This window comes from Corvus brachyrhynchos, unplaced genomic scaffold, assembly GCF_000691975.1.
Source record: "Corvus brachyrhynchos isolate BGI_N302 unplaced genomic scaffold, ASM69197v1 scaffold152, whole genome shotgun sequence".
NCBI classification, from domain to species: Eukaryota; Metazoa; Chordata; class Aves; order Passeriformes; family Corvidae; genus Corvus; species Corvus brachyrhynchos.
This window is the reverse complement of record NW_008237447.1, coordinates 1,123,244-1,139,031: the sequence shown is the minus strand read 5'-3', so window position 1 is coordinate 1,139,031 and position 15,788 is coordinate 1,123,244. Positions and strand designations below refer to the sequence as shown.

Sequence of the window (15,788 nt, the reverse complement as noted above, 5' to 3'; positions counted from 1 at the left end):
GGAACGGCCGCCATGTCGGTGCGCAAGGGCTCGCGCTGCCGGAGGGCGCTGCTGCGGGGGGGCCCGCGGTTTAGCCGCGTATGCTGGAAAAGGGTTGCAAAATGTGGAACATGTAACATTTTTATTAAGAAGAGATGTTCTCTGATGTTTGATCTTTGTAATCTTTCAAGAGTACTCAAGAAGAAAGGAGATTTAATCCGTGAAACAGAGAGCAAGCGCCAAGTGATTGCCAAGGTGTTAGAAAGACAAATGAATTGTCCTGTTTAGGTTTAGGGCTCGACGTGTTTTAATGCTCTGAGATGTAGGGGCAGGTTAACAAAGCTCGAGAAGAAGGATGCGCCACTGATAGCAGACACAGAGAATGCAGAATTTACTGACAACAAGGACACTTGTCAGAACCCACAAGATAAGGAAGAAACCAATAAAGCCGACTCATCAATTCTGCTGAAATCGGCTCCAGCTGATTAAAAGGTAATCCTGGGAGGGGCAGATGGTGACCACTGACTCAGGGACCACCGACCCAAAAGAAGGGAAGGCCCGAGCATATGGATCAGTTAGCATTGGAAGTGAGAGAATCATTAACCAAGAGAAGACAGAATGCTAATTAATAAGAGAACTGTGTAACTTGTAGCCAGTGAACACTAATTCATTTGTTTGCTAATATGTATAAATACTGAAGAGTTTTGATAGTTGGGGTGCTTGATTTGTGGAATACCAGGGAGCAGCCAGGCTTGTACAGCTCTGAAGTAAACATCAGTGTCTCTCTCAGTGTGTAATTATTAGTGTGTTGCACACTGAGTAATGAATCTGATTTTTGTGGACAACAAAGGGGTTTGTGAAATAGTGAGCAACCCTGGGTTTTTTTCCCCATGACAGTAAAAAGGGGACAAAAGGAGAGGTGGTTGGTCACTGAAGGGTGAGGAGGCAGAATTGGAAGACCTGTTGCTTTGGATTTCTCCAAGACTTTTTTTGTCTTACAGAAACCCATACTGACACATTCTAGAATCCCTGACAGCTTTTCCTGCACCTGAAGGCAATTACCAGATCAGGATTTCTGCACTGAAGGCATCGCAGCAGGGTGATCTTGCTGTGAAGTTGCTCCATTTTGTTGGGGATCTCAGCTGTACTTTACATATCTTTTAGGGATGGAACATGCCATAGCCAGCACACCTGTATTGTATCTCCCAACCCAGACATTTGTAGGGCATTATCTTTATTGTTAACAGGGAAATGATTAACAGAAGCACTAGAGCTTGGACAAGTACTAGAGCTTTATGAAGAAACTCCTCCCTGTGAGGGTGGTGAGGTGCTGGCACAGGTTTCCCAGAGAAGCTGGGCTGATACCCCATCCCTGGCACTGTTCAAGGACAGGTTGAGGTTTTGAAAACCTGGTCTAGTGGGAGGTGTCCCTGCCCGTGGCAGGGGGGTTGGAATGAGATGGTCTTTAAGGTCACTTTCAACACACACCATTCTGTGATTCTATAAGCAAACTTCTGACCAACCTTCTCTGCTGCTGTTCCGTCACTTAGCTTCTCTCTCCTTCAAGATTTAAATGTGAATTGTTCAGATGTTTATTGCTTTAGAACGACATTATTTTGTCAGCCACTAGGAAAACAGAAGTCACAAAGCCTTAGAAAACACAAATACGGTTACCACCTCTTAAGTCTCAAATATATATAAACTTGAATATATATTTCCTTAGAGTACAACTCATGTAGTAAAAATTGGCTTCCCAGTTTGGAATGAGCACCTGGTCTGTGATGTTAACATATGTTTCTCTGGAAGATATCAATGGGAAAGAAAAGTCTGGAAAACAGCCACTGAGAGTTGTGACTGATGGCTTTTGAAGCTGTTTTGTGACCTGTGGAGATCAGACTTTAATCAATAAATCTGTCTCTATTTTCACTGTAAGATGAAAAAGTTTGCCGTGCCAAAGCTGAAAGGCCTATTTTTTTTCCACTATTCAACATTTTTTTTCCTCCTCATGTTCATTCGTGACAGAAAGGAGCTTTGTAGAGATGCAATACATTTCATAAATTAGTTCCCATCAGAGATATATTGTTGACTCCTGGACAGCAAACAGGGAGTGTTGGAGAAAACACTTAATAAACATCAGCTTGGCAGCAAGAAGAGAGTAAACACGGTTGCTGAATTGTTTTGTTTCAGTCTGTGGGGGGAAATGAGCCAAAAGAACTTCAGGTAGCAGTTAGGATCTGACTGGTAAGCACTGATGAGAGACTGCTGAGGAAATAAGGGAAAAAAATAATCTCATGCAGCGTATATTGCTTTTGGAATTGAAGCACAATGTTCAGGCCATACATATGGCAAAGTAGCCTTCTTCTTGGGGATACACTGTGCTGCTGCAAACACTCCCTTTCTGAGAATTGCTGGGGCTTAAGGGTCATCCCCTTGATCCTCCCTCTCTCAGGAAAGAGGCGAAAAGATTAAAAAAAAACCCCAAACCTATAGAAATAAAGAAACAAACTCCAGAAACTGCTCCTGGAGAAAAATGGACACACATGCAGGAGTAGGGTAGCTGTATCCCATGCCTGTGGTCAGCATGAGGTGGCAGAAAGGCAAAGTTTTCTGCCACTGAGGCTCTGAGAAGTGAAAATATGGGAAGAATGTGGCTGCTTGTTTTGCCAGAGATCACCCTCAAGATGCAGATGTTCCTTAACGAGAGGCAGTAAAACTGATTGTTCTACTTTCAGAATTGTTGATGTAGTAAGGGGATTTAGGGATGAAATTAATTCCGTGATTGTCCTGTCCAGGGCAAAATGATGAAAGGAAAGAATCCCTGATTTAGAGGCTTTGGAAATGGGGAATGCACAGAGTCAGGCAAGTGTGTGGTTTTTCTTTGTCGTTCTTGTCACTCTTTCAAACCAAATGTCTGATTGTACAAAGAAAGTGTGTAGCCAACACAGCTGTAGAGCAAAGAGAAGCCTGAGTTTTGTAAATTGAAGGAAGAGCAGGAAAGACCCTTGTACCAAACAGAGTAGTCTGTTCAAGCCTGGTATTAAGAGGCTGTTTTATATGGGAAAATACACCTGCCTTTGGTGGAGTATGGTCTTGTCAGGATCCCACCCTATTTTAAAATACTTCTTCCAATGAGACACCTGCCTTTGGTGGAGTATGGTCTTGTCAGGTTCCCACACTATTTTAAAATACTCCTTCCGATGAATAGGCAGTGGACAGAGACAATAAGAAACTGGACAAGTCTCAGGAGTGGAATTTGGTCTTCAGTCTTTTGCCATTTTAGTGGAAACTGTCCAGCTCTGCTCTCAAAAGCTGCAAACTTTGTACAGGTCCCATGCCCTATTTGTGAAGGGATTCTTGGACACCCAAGGAGACCTCATATCACATGACAGCTGTGTTCATGCAGTTGTTTAGATGACCTGTACTTTTAATGAACTGCACTTTACCTTAATGAAAAATAACAAGTGCTTGTTCTGTAATGAGAAGAAGAGGCACTTGCTCTATTCTGAGATCTGCAAACTGGAATCATAATTCTCAGTCTCTGCTTTCCTCCCCCTTCATCCTGTTGGGAAATGTAAATGGATATCTTATTCTGGAAACTTGGTTTGTCATTTGTGTTAATATAAGCAGGACAAAAAACTGTCCTTAATTCTAACATTAATTTTGTAAGTCACCATGATACAAATGGTAAGTGCTCTGCACTGAGTCTGTTACCATAGAAAAGCTAAATGCTGCCTATTCCTGTGCTGCTGTACTGCATTCACACTCTCACAGTCATGGATGTGGTTAATTGCTTTTTGTGATTTGCCGGTTGTTTATAAGAAGTGAGTGCCTCTTAGGAGACTTACTAATGTTTTCTTCTTTGTATTTCATTCTCTGATTAGGAGAATAAAAAAATACATGCCATGTAAACCTACACTTCCCATCCCACATTGCATCTCTTCTCGCTGCAGCTGATTTACAGATTGAAAAGTGCTAGTGTGTGCTGTGGTCTTTCATCTCCATGTTTAAAATGGCCTTTAGGTGTGATCAGATTTTCTGCAAAATTCCATACTCTGAAGCATTTCTTCATCCCTGGTATTCTCCTGTTCTTGTTTTTAAATAGTGGTTGTCAGTCTGCTTCGCTCTGTGATCTGTGGTGGAGAGGGGTCTGCAGTTCCAGATTGTAGTTACCAGAAGGGATGTTTTATTTTGCTGACTAAAAGAAGGCATCTCATTTTCTGATACCAGGTGGTGTACTCACCTTTGCTTCTTTTCCTTGCTTGCTTGTTTGCAAACTGTTCTAGTGAGCTGATGCACTGTTACCATGTGCTGGGTTTTGTCCAGGAAAGATAAGCATGGCAGACTTTTAATAGGCTACAGATAATTTTAAAGAAATAATTTTACTGATAGCAGAGAGACAATGCTCCATGTTTAAAACACAGGAACTGGTCAGCAACTTGCCCAGTTCAAGCAAAGTGTATTATCTTGTTTTTATTCTTCTCCAAAGAGGGATCCTTTTAGAATTTATTACTGGCAAATGCTTAGGAGATTAACCTGTTTTCTTAATGGTAATTTATAGTGATATTATAATCTGCTCTGTGTAATGCTCCATTCCCCAGAGGAAATAAAAACAGGTCCAGCATGAGGAAACCCTGTTGCTGTGGATTTGCCCCCACTGATATTCACACCCATCAATGGCAGTGTTTTTGATTCTCCTCTGCAGGAGTTCCTCCTGGAGTCTCCACCTGTGTGGGCTAGACTATTTCTGGAAATATGCCCTAGGAGAGAGGGGTAGTGCTTAGATTTTCAGTGTGCTTGGGCAAGGCCTTCCATGGTATATTTATGACATCAGATGGGTGAAGGTGGTGGAATATGTCAATGTATCCAGCTCTTTTTTTTTTTTTTTTTTTTTGACTAAAGCTGGTTTTAGCAGGGATAGTCAAAGGAACATTCAGCATGTTTTGGAAATCCTCCATGAAGCAGTCTTTTCAGCAGCACAGCCTAGTGGTAAAGTTGTTGCTACAGACAGGAGTAATAAAGCAGTGGGGTGCTGACAGCTCAAGGAAAACACCATCTAATTTCTTGTGTCTCTGTTAGAAACTCCCTGGTCCTGGAGGGAGGGACATCCATCTGCAGCTTGGCCAGAGGCATGCCAGTCATTCTGCAAAGCCAGATCTCTGGAGTAGGGCTTCTCAGCGCTCCCTTTTCCAACTGGAAAAGAAATCCACAAAGCAATTTTTACTTGTTTATTTTTAATGGACTCCTTTGACTTCCTTGAGGTCAGCACACAAAATCAACACGTTTCTACATTAGCATGACATGGTGTAACCACAGGTCCCCTACAGAGCTCTTGGTGGATAAACTCAGCAACCATCCTCTCTCTCCCCATTCCATGTCTCCTGCTTAGTGGGGATAACAGCCAGTGGTTTCAGCTAAGGGTTGTATTAACATCTAAAACACGTCTTTCTCTGCAGTATCTGGAAACAACGGGAACTAGAATTAGCAGGGAAGACAGTATATAAATGTTATTCTTTTATAGCTGAGGAAAATGGTTGGAAATGAGTTATCTCTGATGGATGTGCAGGTAGCCAGACATGCAGAAATGTGGTAACATATTTATCACACAGCCTGCAGTATAGTTTGCTTTTTATTTCATTTGCCGCTACTGTTGGGCCTGTGCTTGGGTGGGGAAAGAAGAGGATCTGGAGGCTCTTGGTTTTTTTCTCATATATAATTTAATCAGTGGGCTGGGTGAGACTAGGGAACTTAACCAGACTGGCTCAGGAACTCGAATTTATCTCCACGTGGAATAAATTCTCATTAGAGTTATTGTTTTGTTTTCCTTTTCCCACCCAAAGGATAGTGAAAATTAATGGAACCCGTTACAGATCTTATTAACTGCAGCTCATGTTTACTGTGTCTAGAAATGCCACCCTGGGAATACACCAGAAGCACTGTCAGACTGTCCCTGGGCCAGGCTGCAAATGATCTTCCATAAGTTTGCTGAACAGGAGAGGATTAAACTATTAAACAGCTGAATGAGGTGGATGGTAGGGTTGAAAGCCTTTGATCTTAGGCCACCAAATTCAGTCTAGCAGTGGGAGTTAGCTGTCCAGCAGTAACCTCCACCTGGAAATCATTTGCATCTGAGAATTATTTCTTGGCCCAGGTGAAGTTAGTTGGGAATCTCAGGGAGCTTCTGAGAAGGTAGATGCCCACATCACAGAATTATTGTCCCAGGGTGCTAATAGTCTCAGCAGACACCGTGTTGGGCTTGGTTTTATCCCTGCGTTTGTCTTACTTAGGAAGAAGCCTCCTCCTAGGAGACACAAATTACTCCTGCATCTGTTAGATGCGGTGTTTCCATTTCCTAAACTTTCAAGTTCAAATCTCTGATTTTCTAGATAAAGAAAAATAAATGTATGCTATCAGTTTTAATAATGACTGAACTTGCTGATGGCTTGAAAAGGATAAACTTGGCTGTGCCTAAATCAGTCTAAGACCCCAATATTGCCCGGTTTTAAGCCCCTAAGAAATCTTACCATCATTTCTAGCTGCCATGTGCAAGTTATTGCTTAAGCAACACTTTGTTAATAAAATGTTTTGCAATTCAACCTTCTATTGAACAGGTAGGGCAGGCTAAATGAGATAAAGATAAAATTAGAGTTGGTGGAATGATGCTGGATCTTAGACATGCACATACCTTGTAAATTTAGGATGAATTAAATAGCTGCAGAGCTTAGTAAATAGAAGAAAAAAAAAAAGGAGAGGGGGAAAATTGTTTTTTCTGGTACTGGGAAATATCAAAACAGGAGTTCAGTTTTAGTTTGGGCTTGTACTGTCATATTGTCCTGTTCAGAAGGAAGTGTGTGTGTGGACAAAATGCTGGCAGCTCGCAGAGCCAGAATTGATGTTAATGGTTGGGAAGACAGGGCAATGTAGCCAGTTAACAAAAGAACTTGGATCTATGCAGAAGATGATTTTGAGCAGATACACACATATAGAGAGCAAGATTAATTTAGAGACCTTTGTCATTAAAGCAGATTTTTGTATGGTTTTGTGTGGGATTTAAGGGGGATTAAATGTTTGACATCACTTTGCCTGCACAGGCTATGTTGAAGAGGTTACTGAGCGGGTGATGGAGAATTTAAAAACGCGCCTTTGCTGAAAGAGTGGCAGCAATGGATCAGAGGAAAGCAGCCTGGCCAAGCAAACTGCCCTGCCTACCACAGTGCTGAAAACAAGGTGCTTCTGGTTGGACAGCAGATGCTGCAGGGATGTAGAGCTGAGGGAATATTTATGATTTGCCAAAATATGAGGGGAACTCGGCGAGGACATCAGAACTGGGATGCCCCTGTCTTCTCTCTTCAGTGATGCCTTGCTTCTCGTGCATCTTTTGTGTGCTATGCTGTTTCTAAACGGTAAAAACACTAAAAATAAGAAGTCAGCAAGGTGGATTGGGTGATCAGGTGCATTTCTCTTTTGGAAGAGATGGTCCTGGTCATGAAACTTCTGTTCCTCACCTGCCTATGGCCAACAGCAGTGCTACACAGTTCTCACAGTCAGCATCACCGTCTTCACCGTCGGCAACAAATGTCATTCTCAAGAAAACATAACAGGTAAGAAATAGACTTTATCTGTCTGTGTTCATCTGGTAAACTTCATGCTGTCAGCTACTTTTCAACACACCACTTTGGTTCACTGTCCTGTTCTTCCAGTTTCTGGCTGTATAGAATGCATAGTTTTGATAGGGTGTTCCCAACAAAGAAATGGTGAACTGTTAATTAATTTTTTCGTAACCAGACATTTCATATTGTGATTTCATGAATGTTTCATATATATGCAGTTATGTACCCACTCACACCCACACGCAGCTCTTTTACCTGGTGTGATACAAGGCTACCAGACTATTGCTGTGATGTTTCAAGTATTCTTGCTCTGTAACTCCCATCATAAGAAGCAGAAATGCCTTCCAAAGTCCCGTGCCAGTGTCACAAAGTGACTTCCATTACCTAAACTGCAGGGTGTCTCCACTATAAAGATACAGAAGACTTTTTAATGGCACTAAATGAGGTGAATGACACCTTATTTGTAGTGATGACACAGAGTGTTCCCTTTCTGGAATATACTTAATGCTTTTAGACATTGAAGATTGTCTCTGTTCTTAGTCTTTCCAGTTGAGTAGCTGGTTGAAAATGAATACAGAGGTTTTTACCTGTACATTTCTGGGCAAAGTGTCAGTGCTTTTCCCCTATGAAGGCAGCTCACATCTGCCATGTCAGGTCTCTCAACCTGTTTCCAGATTAATCTAATACTGTGTAAACAGACCAATGGCTGCCAGTGATAATTCAAGAAAAATTCTCTTTCTTGGAAATAACTAGCTCCATTTAAGGAAGGAGAAGAGATATAACTTAGATTTTTCAATGTGCTTGCCCCCCCCCCCCCAAAATGAGCAGTGTACAAATAGTTTATTTGCACAATATCACATATTGAAGAAAAGTTAACATATCTGGGCTCCTCTGATGTGTTTAAGCTGTGTTTTTTTTTCCTCGAGTTGCATGCTTTGCAGCAGGTGTACAGCTGTTAACCTCGTGTATCACTTCTCATGCAGTGCTCCAGCAGTGAAATGTCTCTGGAACCCTGCATGTCTTGATAAAATCCTGTTTAGCAATGCAAGGTAACGGATGACACAACAGAGGTGCCCAGAGGTGCTGTGGCACTCAGTACTTCTGAGTTTCTATTCGAAGTTATGGGTCCAAGTTTGGTGCAAGCCAAAAGCTCATGAAAAGAATGGCTCTTCAGCAGGCTGTTTCAAACGGAGTGCTGGTGCACAGTTATTTGTAACAACAAAGGAAAATAAACAGAACTAGCCCCAGGATCAACATAAAGTTTAATCTGGTGCTTTGCTAGTCTCAGGAAGCAGTTAAGAATCTAATGGAAACAGAATAAAATACCTTGTTAGTGGTAGTGGCAAGGAAGGTCTCTTTTAAGCTCAGCTGGTACACTTTTGTCTGTGCTAAGAGAGGAGCATATGCTGCTGTTGTTTGCATTTATCCTGTTCTGCCATAGCTGAGAGCAGTTGCTCCATCGTTGGCATAAAAAAATCACAAAGCAAGAGGAAAACCTGGTGGTAGGAGACAGGAAATTTTGTGGTATCCTGCTGACCATCCTCGTGCAATATCAGTGTTAGCACAGTGTCCTCTCCATCGTCACAAATCTCTGCTGGTACATGCAATGGATCCATGTGACAGTCCTGTGAGACAGGCACAAGTGTGTTATCAGAAAGAGAGAATAGGAACAAGGAGGAATGCCAGCACTGCATTCTCATCTGGTGCTGCCTGGTGTGGCAGTTTTCTTTACGTAAGGCATCCTTTGGCATCCCACATCTTCATTTCCCAGGTCCTGGTGATTTTGAACCAGGAAGAAAACTGCAGAATCTGAGCCACAGGGGATCCTAAAGCTTAACAGCTGCAAATCAGCTTTTCTCTGGAGAGGATCCAAATGTGTTTAATTTCTCTTCGTTTCATTCTCTGCTTTTGTTCTAAAGGCTGCATTATCCTCCGATACATTGCAACAGGGTCTGACTTTCCACCTTTTTCTCTCTGGGGAAAAATCTTTCAGCCAGCACTAGGGTTATCAAGGACACAGCTGACAGATGGCCTTGGTTAAATGGGTGGCCTTTTAAAAAGAATCCCATGTGAAAATGTTACTTAACCTACAAGTTCCACTGTTTTAATAGAGTAACCCAGTTCTCCCTCCAAAGCTATTTGTCTGCATTCTCCTGTAAAGAAGATTTTAAAGCATTAACCAAAAGTACATGAGAAAGCGATTATTGTCATGGTCCATTTCCTATAGCAAAGAACAAAACATTTGATTGTCAAAATATTAGGTTTTTTGACAGTACATACTGCTGATGTTACTGAACAATTAGAAATGCATTTTCACATGTGTGAGAGAGAACTGTACAATTTTGATTATTTTATTTATCTGGGCTTCAAGACTTGATAAATGTATGAAAACATCTAAGAGGTCACACTGCTGGATAACCCCACAGACTCCCCTTGGAATAATATTTCTGTAACTTCTACCTTTTGGATACCTTTGATTTAGTAGTAGCCAGAGTATCTTGGGGACACAGCACTGGGAAGAAACTTATGGCCATGACATCCAGGGTATTCTTTTCATAAAAGGAACCTTAATAGTGTTCTTTTTATAAACTTACCTAGTTTCATTCTGCATATGAAAGGGTGCTAGGGAAAAAAACCTATCTCTAGTTTCCTACAAGGACTTTTACCATATCATTAGCAGAGCTCTGAAACAGAAGAACAGGCAAGAAGGATCTTTCCAGGGATTCCCGTACTATACTGAGTTTATAACAAGGGCTTGCAAGCACAAGCTTGGATGAATAAGGACAGGGCAAACAAGATATTGTCCCCTAATATTCACAGCTGTATCAAGTCACCAAATTCCCCCAGCAACATCCTGTGTTGGATGTAATTTTTGCAGATTTAGTGATCTTCAGTGGATTTCTTTTCCATGAACTTGTCCGATTCCTCCTTGAACCAGCATAAACTTTGGATAGCCTGGTAAGTTAAAGACAACCAGATGGGACACGAACCACATCAATCCCACGAATGCCATTGGTTTATGGAGCTACACTGATGGCATTAAGTGATTAAATGCTTTAACCAAAAATGGTCTAAGTACCCTTGAGCAGACCTTTTACCTTTCATTTGCTAATGGTTTTCAAGGCTAGGTAAGAGCAGCTAAATTTGTCTTTAAAATCCCGACACATCTTTGTCCATTGTTAATTAATACAGAATTAGCTGCTTTGGTTTTGTAGGCAGTGACTAACTGCTCTTTGAGAGCTCTGGCAAATGCCAAGGTCCATGCAACAGCATTGGGTGGGGAAGTGTCAAAACAGTATTCCTCCCTCTTTTTCAGCCAAAAAGTTAGTGCTCCCATTAATTTAATATATAAGTACCAACAAGAGTGAATTCCCTATGTGAAACACTTCAAGTGCTTTTTATGACCTCTTTTGTAAAGTAATCATAGATTGCCATTTAATTTGCATAACGTAAAACCTTGCCTGGAATACAGTCATGGAAAGCACAGCTATAACTGAAAGCAGTAGTTTCTTGAGCATGTGCCTCACAGAGATCAATAAATAATTATCATTGCCCAGATCTGTACCAATACCAAGGCATCTGTCAGAGTTCCCTTTGTTACTACTACCCGAGAGATGTAAATAGAGATTTCCTTTCCTTAGGTGCATCTGTCTTCTAGTGGTTTCACCAAACCATCTGCTAATGGTTTCACCAAAATTTCTTCACCAAAAGGGCTGTCAAGCCCTGGACCAGGCTGCCCATAAAGGGGATTGATTCACCCACCAACTCTGGAGGTGTTTAAAAGATGTGTAGGTGTGGCACCTAGGGACATGGTTTAGCGGTGAACGTGGCAGGCCTGGGTGAATGGTTGGACTCGATGATCTCAAAGGTCTTTTCCAGCCTAAATGGTTCTGGAATTCTGTGTGGGCTTTTCCTCTCAAACACCACTGCCTGACATCTGCCATACCATGAATGTGTAGAATCAGTGGCTGTATTCAGACCCCTAGACCGTGGTGTGCTGCTCAGATCTGCACAATCAGGAGACCAGAGTGCCAGGCCGCTGAAATATGATCTGTGTTTTTGCTGTGCTTCTGTAAGAATGAAAAGTCTATCTTAACTGATCTCAGGAAGCTTTTCTGAGACTCAGGCTAGTCCGATCTGTTTCTCCCGCTTTTTAATGGAATTGGTACCATGGGAAGGAGCACTCAAGAAAACACCTGCTGGTGATTTCACAATACTGTAGTGCTGATGAATAGTTAGATTTATTTGGAGTAAACAAATACATGCATGAAACTCCCTTTGAATCAACAGTTAAATAACTTCAGTGCTGCAGTGAGGAGAATTTAATTCTGTAACTCTTAGCCAGGGAGCAACATCTGGAGCCCAGATGCTGATGTTAAAGGAGTATCTGCTGGAGAACACTTCTTAGCTTTGGGCTGGGGGAGCAGCAAAAGGAGAAAAAATGTGAAGGAGAAGTGTATTATTTTTTTAATTATCTTAGAAAATTTTATTAAGGAATTTTATTAAGTTTTGGTGCTTTTACAGATGGAGTGTTACCAGTGTCCATGAAATTCCTTCCAAGTACCATAAAAATATATCTCTGCATATAAACCTATTTTCCTTTTCAGTAAAGGTTTATATTCTGCCAAAGGAAGGATTGAAGGTATTGAAGAAAAGACACAACATGTTTGTAATAAAAATGCTATTCTGATTCCTACAAGATCTTGCCTATGTTGAACAACCACTTTTGATAGCAGCTAGAAATAATTATACAATTCCACTACTTGTATATAAAACATCAGCTTGAATAGGCTGTTCAAGTAAGTGGGCACAAAAGATGTTTTTCATACAGGTGCTGTGTCTGTTTATTTTGTCCTCATCTGGGAAAATAGAAAGAATATAAAAATCCCATAAGGTCTCTTCCCAGTGGCTTATTAAGTCGAAAATTCCTGCCCTGGTAGCTCATGTTTTCCCTCTCTTGTCCAAGGAATGTCTTCCTCAGTCACAGACTTGCTTCTTGTGAGAAGTTGTAATAGATGAATCAGAGTTCCAGCCTGCTTCTTCAAGTGAAGTCGTCGGAGCATCCAACAGGCATTTTCCTTGGCACATCAGATGACAAATAACCTCATGCTTCCCAGCTGTATTAGCTGTGCCATGGCATTATGAACATAATTCATCATTTTCTCCTCTCCCCGATCCCAAGCAGCAGAATTTCCTCATGTAGAGCATTGCAGCTGTTCAGTTCTGCTACCCATTCTGCCCTGATACAGGCTTGCTCTGTGGTGATTTTAATTCTCTGAAGCATGGGCTTTCATTTCAGCATCACATGATTTTCATGCTTAGAAAACTAAAGTCTGTATTTGAAGTGCCTCATGGACCTTCTGATTGCCCTGGTAATTTGATTCAGACAACAGTGCCAGACACATTCAAGAATACTAAGGTAAATTAATTTGTTCAAGCCCAACAGTTCTGAGTAGCCCAGCAGCCACCTCATCATTCCTGCAATGTAAAAGTAATTTCTTGGGCTTCTTTATTAAGAAAAAAAGGGAGGGAAGGAGAAAAATAAGCAAATAGAGGCATACACCTTATCCTAAGGTATTCCATACCTTCCCTTAAGCAGTGTTTGACTACAAGGCCAATCTTCAGAACAGATTTCTATCATTCAGTCGAAAGTAATAATTAGAGTTGCTGCCAGCAAAGTCCCAGAGCATCACAGAAGCCATGAAAGAAATTGTGTCTAGGGAGAGTCCCTTGCCTGTGGCAAAGCAGCTGTATTCAAGTCATTCCTGCAAATAAATGTCTGATCTATTCTTAAACAGCCTGAGTGCAAGGAGTCTCAAAACCTGCTCAAGCAATATGTGCCCACGTTTCACTGTTCTCACCATGAGAACACTTCTGTGAGAAAGGTGTTCCTGATGTGTACAGTAGAACATAGAATCCTGAGATCATCTCATTCCAACCCCTCCTGCCATGGGCAGGGACACTTTCCACTAAACCAGCTGTCTCAAAACCCCATCCTGCCTGGCCTTGGACACTTCCCGGCATGGGGCATCCACAGCTTCTCTGGGCAACCTGTGCCATGGCCTCACCACCCTCACAGGGAAGAATTTCTTCCTGATATCTAACCTAAACCTACTCTCTTTCCACTTAAAGCCAGTCCACCTGCAAGTCCCTAGATCCAGGATCATCATTTCTCAGTCCTTCTAAAAAATTATGGACTCATTTGAGCTCCTATGAAAAATCCCACATTTATAATAAAAGGAATAACTGTCTCTATAATATGGTTAATGTATGAAGTGGTTAAACCATGGATATGTGGTGTTATTTCCAAGTTTGATTTGCAAGTGTTTATGTGAATACTAACTTCAAACAGCTCTCTTCTCTTGTATAATGATAGCTACAATCTCTGAGGAGAGCAGAAGAGGATCTAGTCGTTCTTCCTGGGACTTCTTTTAAATAATTGGTGTTCTTCATGGACCTGGGCACCCTCCTACCTCATTTCCTAACATTTCCCAGTATATCTTTGTCCAGCTTTATTAGCACAGTTGTTACCCTTAACATTCCAGATTCAGCTGTCCGGTATTCTCAGGTCCCTATTTCCTATGACTAGCACTGTGAATGTCAGGGCAGAAGAAATAAATTAAGTTTCTCACTTTTTCTTTTTTTTTTTTAAACACAGCAAACGAGAAATTAAAATGAGGAAACTTGACAGCACGAAAGTCCGGCCACTTAAATCTGAGCAACTTCTTCACATAGAGGACCATGACTTTGCACTGAGACCTGGATTTGGAGGTAAGCAGCACGTGTCTGCACTGTGCTGGTTAAGAGTGTATCCTCTCTCTGGAAGTTTACTTGAACTTTGTCACTTAAAATGGAATGACAGACTTAATGGAAGCACACCTCATTTGTTGTACTTGAGGAAGTAAAGAAAGAAGAAACACAGAAATGCTTGAAGGCAAAGGGCTTCATTGTGTTTAGTGTATCAATAGGAGAAACTGTTCAAATTGTCTGTTTTGCAGAACTAAGTGAAAACATTTTATTAGAATAAGGCTCTTTGAGAACAGTGATTAAGGTATCCCTCTAAACTGCACAGTCTAGTAGCAATTAGCAAATTACAAAGTCATCAGATTTATTTTGAGGGATTGAAACGATCCATCAGTTCCTAAATCTGTTTGCTGTGTACAAAATTTAAAAAAAAACCAACGACCCACAGACCTTCAATTTACTATCATGTTGTTTCTGTGCTCTTGGGCACTATGGTGATTATTTCTTCATTTAACTAAATTGCATCTGGATCAAGGGAGTAGTCAATGGGATGTTCACAGTTTAGATTCAATTTTGACTCTCCTTCATGGAAGGGAAAATGAGAAAGCTGCCCCACTAATAAGCTTTGTCTGAGCCTTTGCGTCACCAGTTCTGTTTTCATGATTCATGAAAATAGACTGAACCACTCTGGATTATGAGAGCAAAATAAAATATATGAGGACCAATAAATCAGTTGTGTAGACCAACACAGATTTGGGAGGCAAGCTGAGGTCTGGGGAGCTGCTCTTGTTGACACCAGCTGCTGGGATCTGGGGCCTGGTGATCATGCCAAGAGGGAAAATGGGTAAGGAGAACCTCTTTGGATGCACTGGGAAAATGTGAAAGGGTTTCTTGTTACTATAGAAATGTCATGTCAGATAGCAAAAACCTTGCCTGATTTTGAACAATAGTTGAGATACAATCTGTTTCTTCGCAACAGAAGTTCAGATTACTTCTTGCCTAATACCTGTCTCATCTAATATCTGTTAGTCCGGACATCTTCTTGTTACCTCACAAGGAATTTAAATTTTTGAGAGTGTCACCTCAGAAAGGAAGTAGGATTTCCATGAGAGCAGACAGCGGTTTGGGATGTGCTTTATCTCTGGATCATCCCAGAAAACGGCACTGATGATGTGCATAAAAGCAGCTTTGAGAACATAGCCTGTGATCTGGCAATTGCAATTTTCCATGGGCAGTGAGGAACTTTTACACCCAGAAAATCTGTACCAGGCTTTTTTGCCTTGTCCTTTTATTTGCAGATGACTCGTCACAGAGCCCATTCAGTTCCTCTTGAAGCCAGCTGTAGTTTTTCCACTGACTTCAGTGCACAGGCCTCTCACTCATCATGTTGCCCTGGGTATGATTTCAGCTGTACTCCTGTCTTTCAGAAATAGCTTTCAGCAGGCGAGGGCCTCACGT

The 15,788-nt window shown here is 41.4% G+C and overlaps 1 protein-coding gene across 3 annotated transcripts in view; it reads left to right on the top strand.

The window, feature by feature from the left end:
• Positions 1 to 24: 24 nt before the first annotated feature.
• The window catches only part of GABRR3 (gamma-aminobutyric acid type A receptor rho3 subunit), a 34,876-nt gene continuing 19,112 nt past the window's right edge, over positions 25 to 15,788 (top strand). Inside the window, exons 1-3 of one of the 3 annotated variants that reach the window (XR_001861147.1) lie at positions 25 to 471; positions 7,068 to 7,577; positions 14,245 to 14,357. Coding sequence is in view for 2 of the 3 variants with exons in the window: in XM_008631517.2 (XP_008629739.1) it covers positions 7,450 to 7,577; positions 14,245 to 14,357 (241 nt within the window). In the remaining variant the exon portion in view is untranslated. Of the gene's footprint in view, positions 472 to 4,095; positions 4,207 to 7,067; positions 7,578 to 14,244; positions 14,358 to 15,788 lie in introns of those variants that run through there. The other 2 variants (XM_008631517.2, XM_017731441.1) reach the window with 2 other exon arrangements.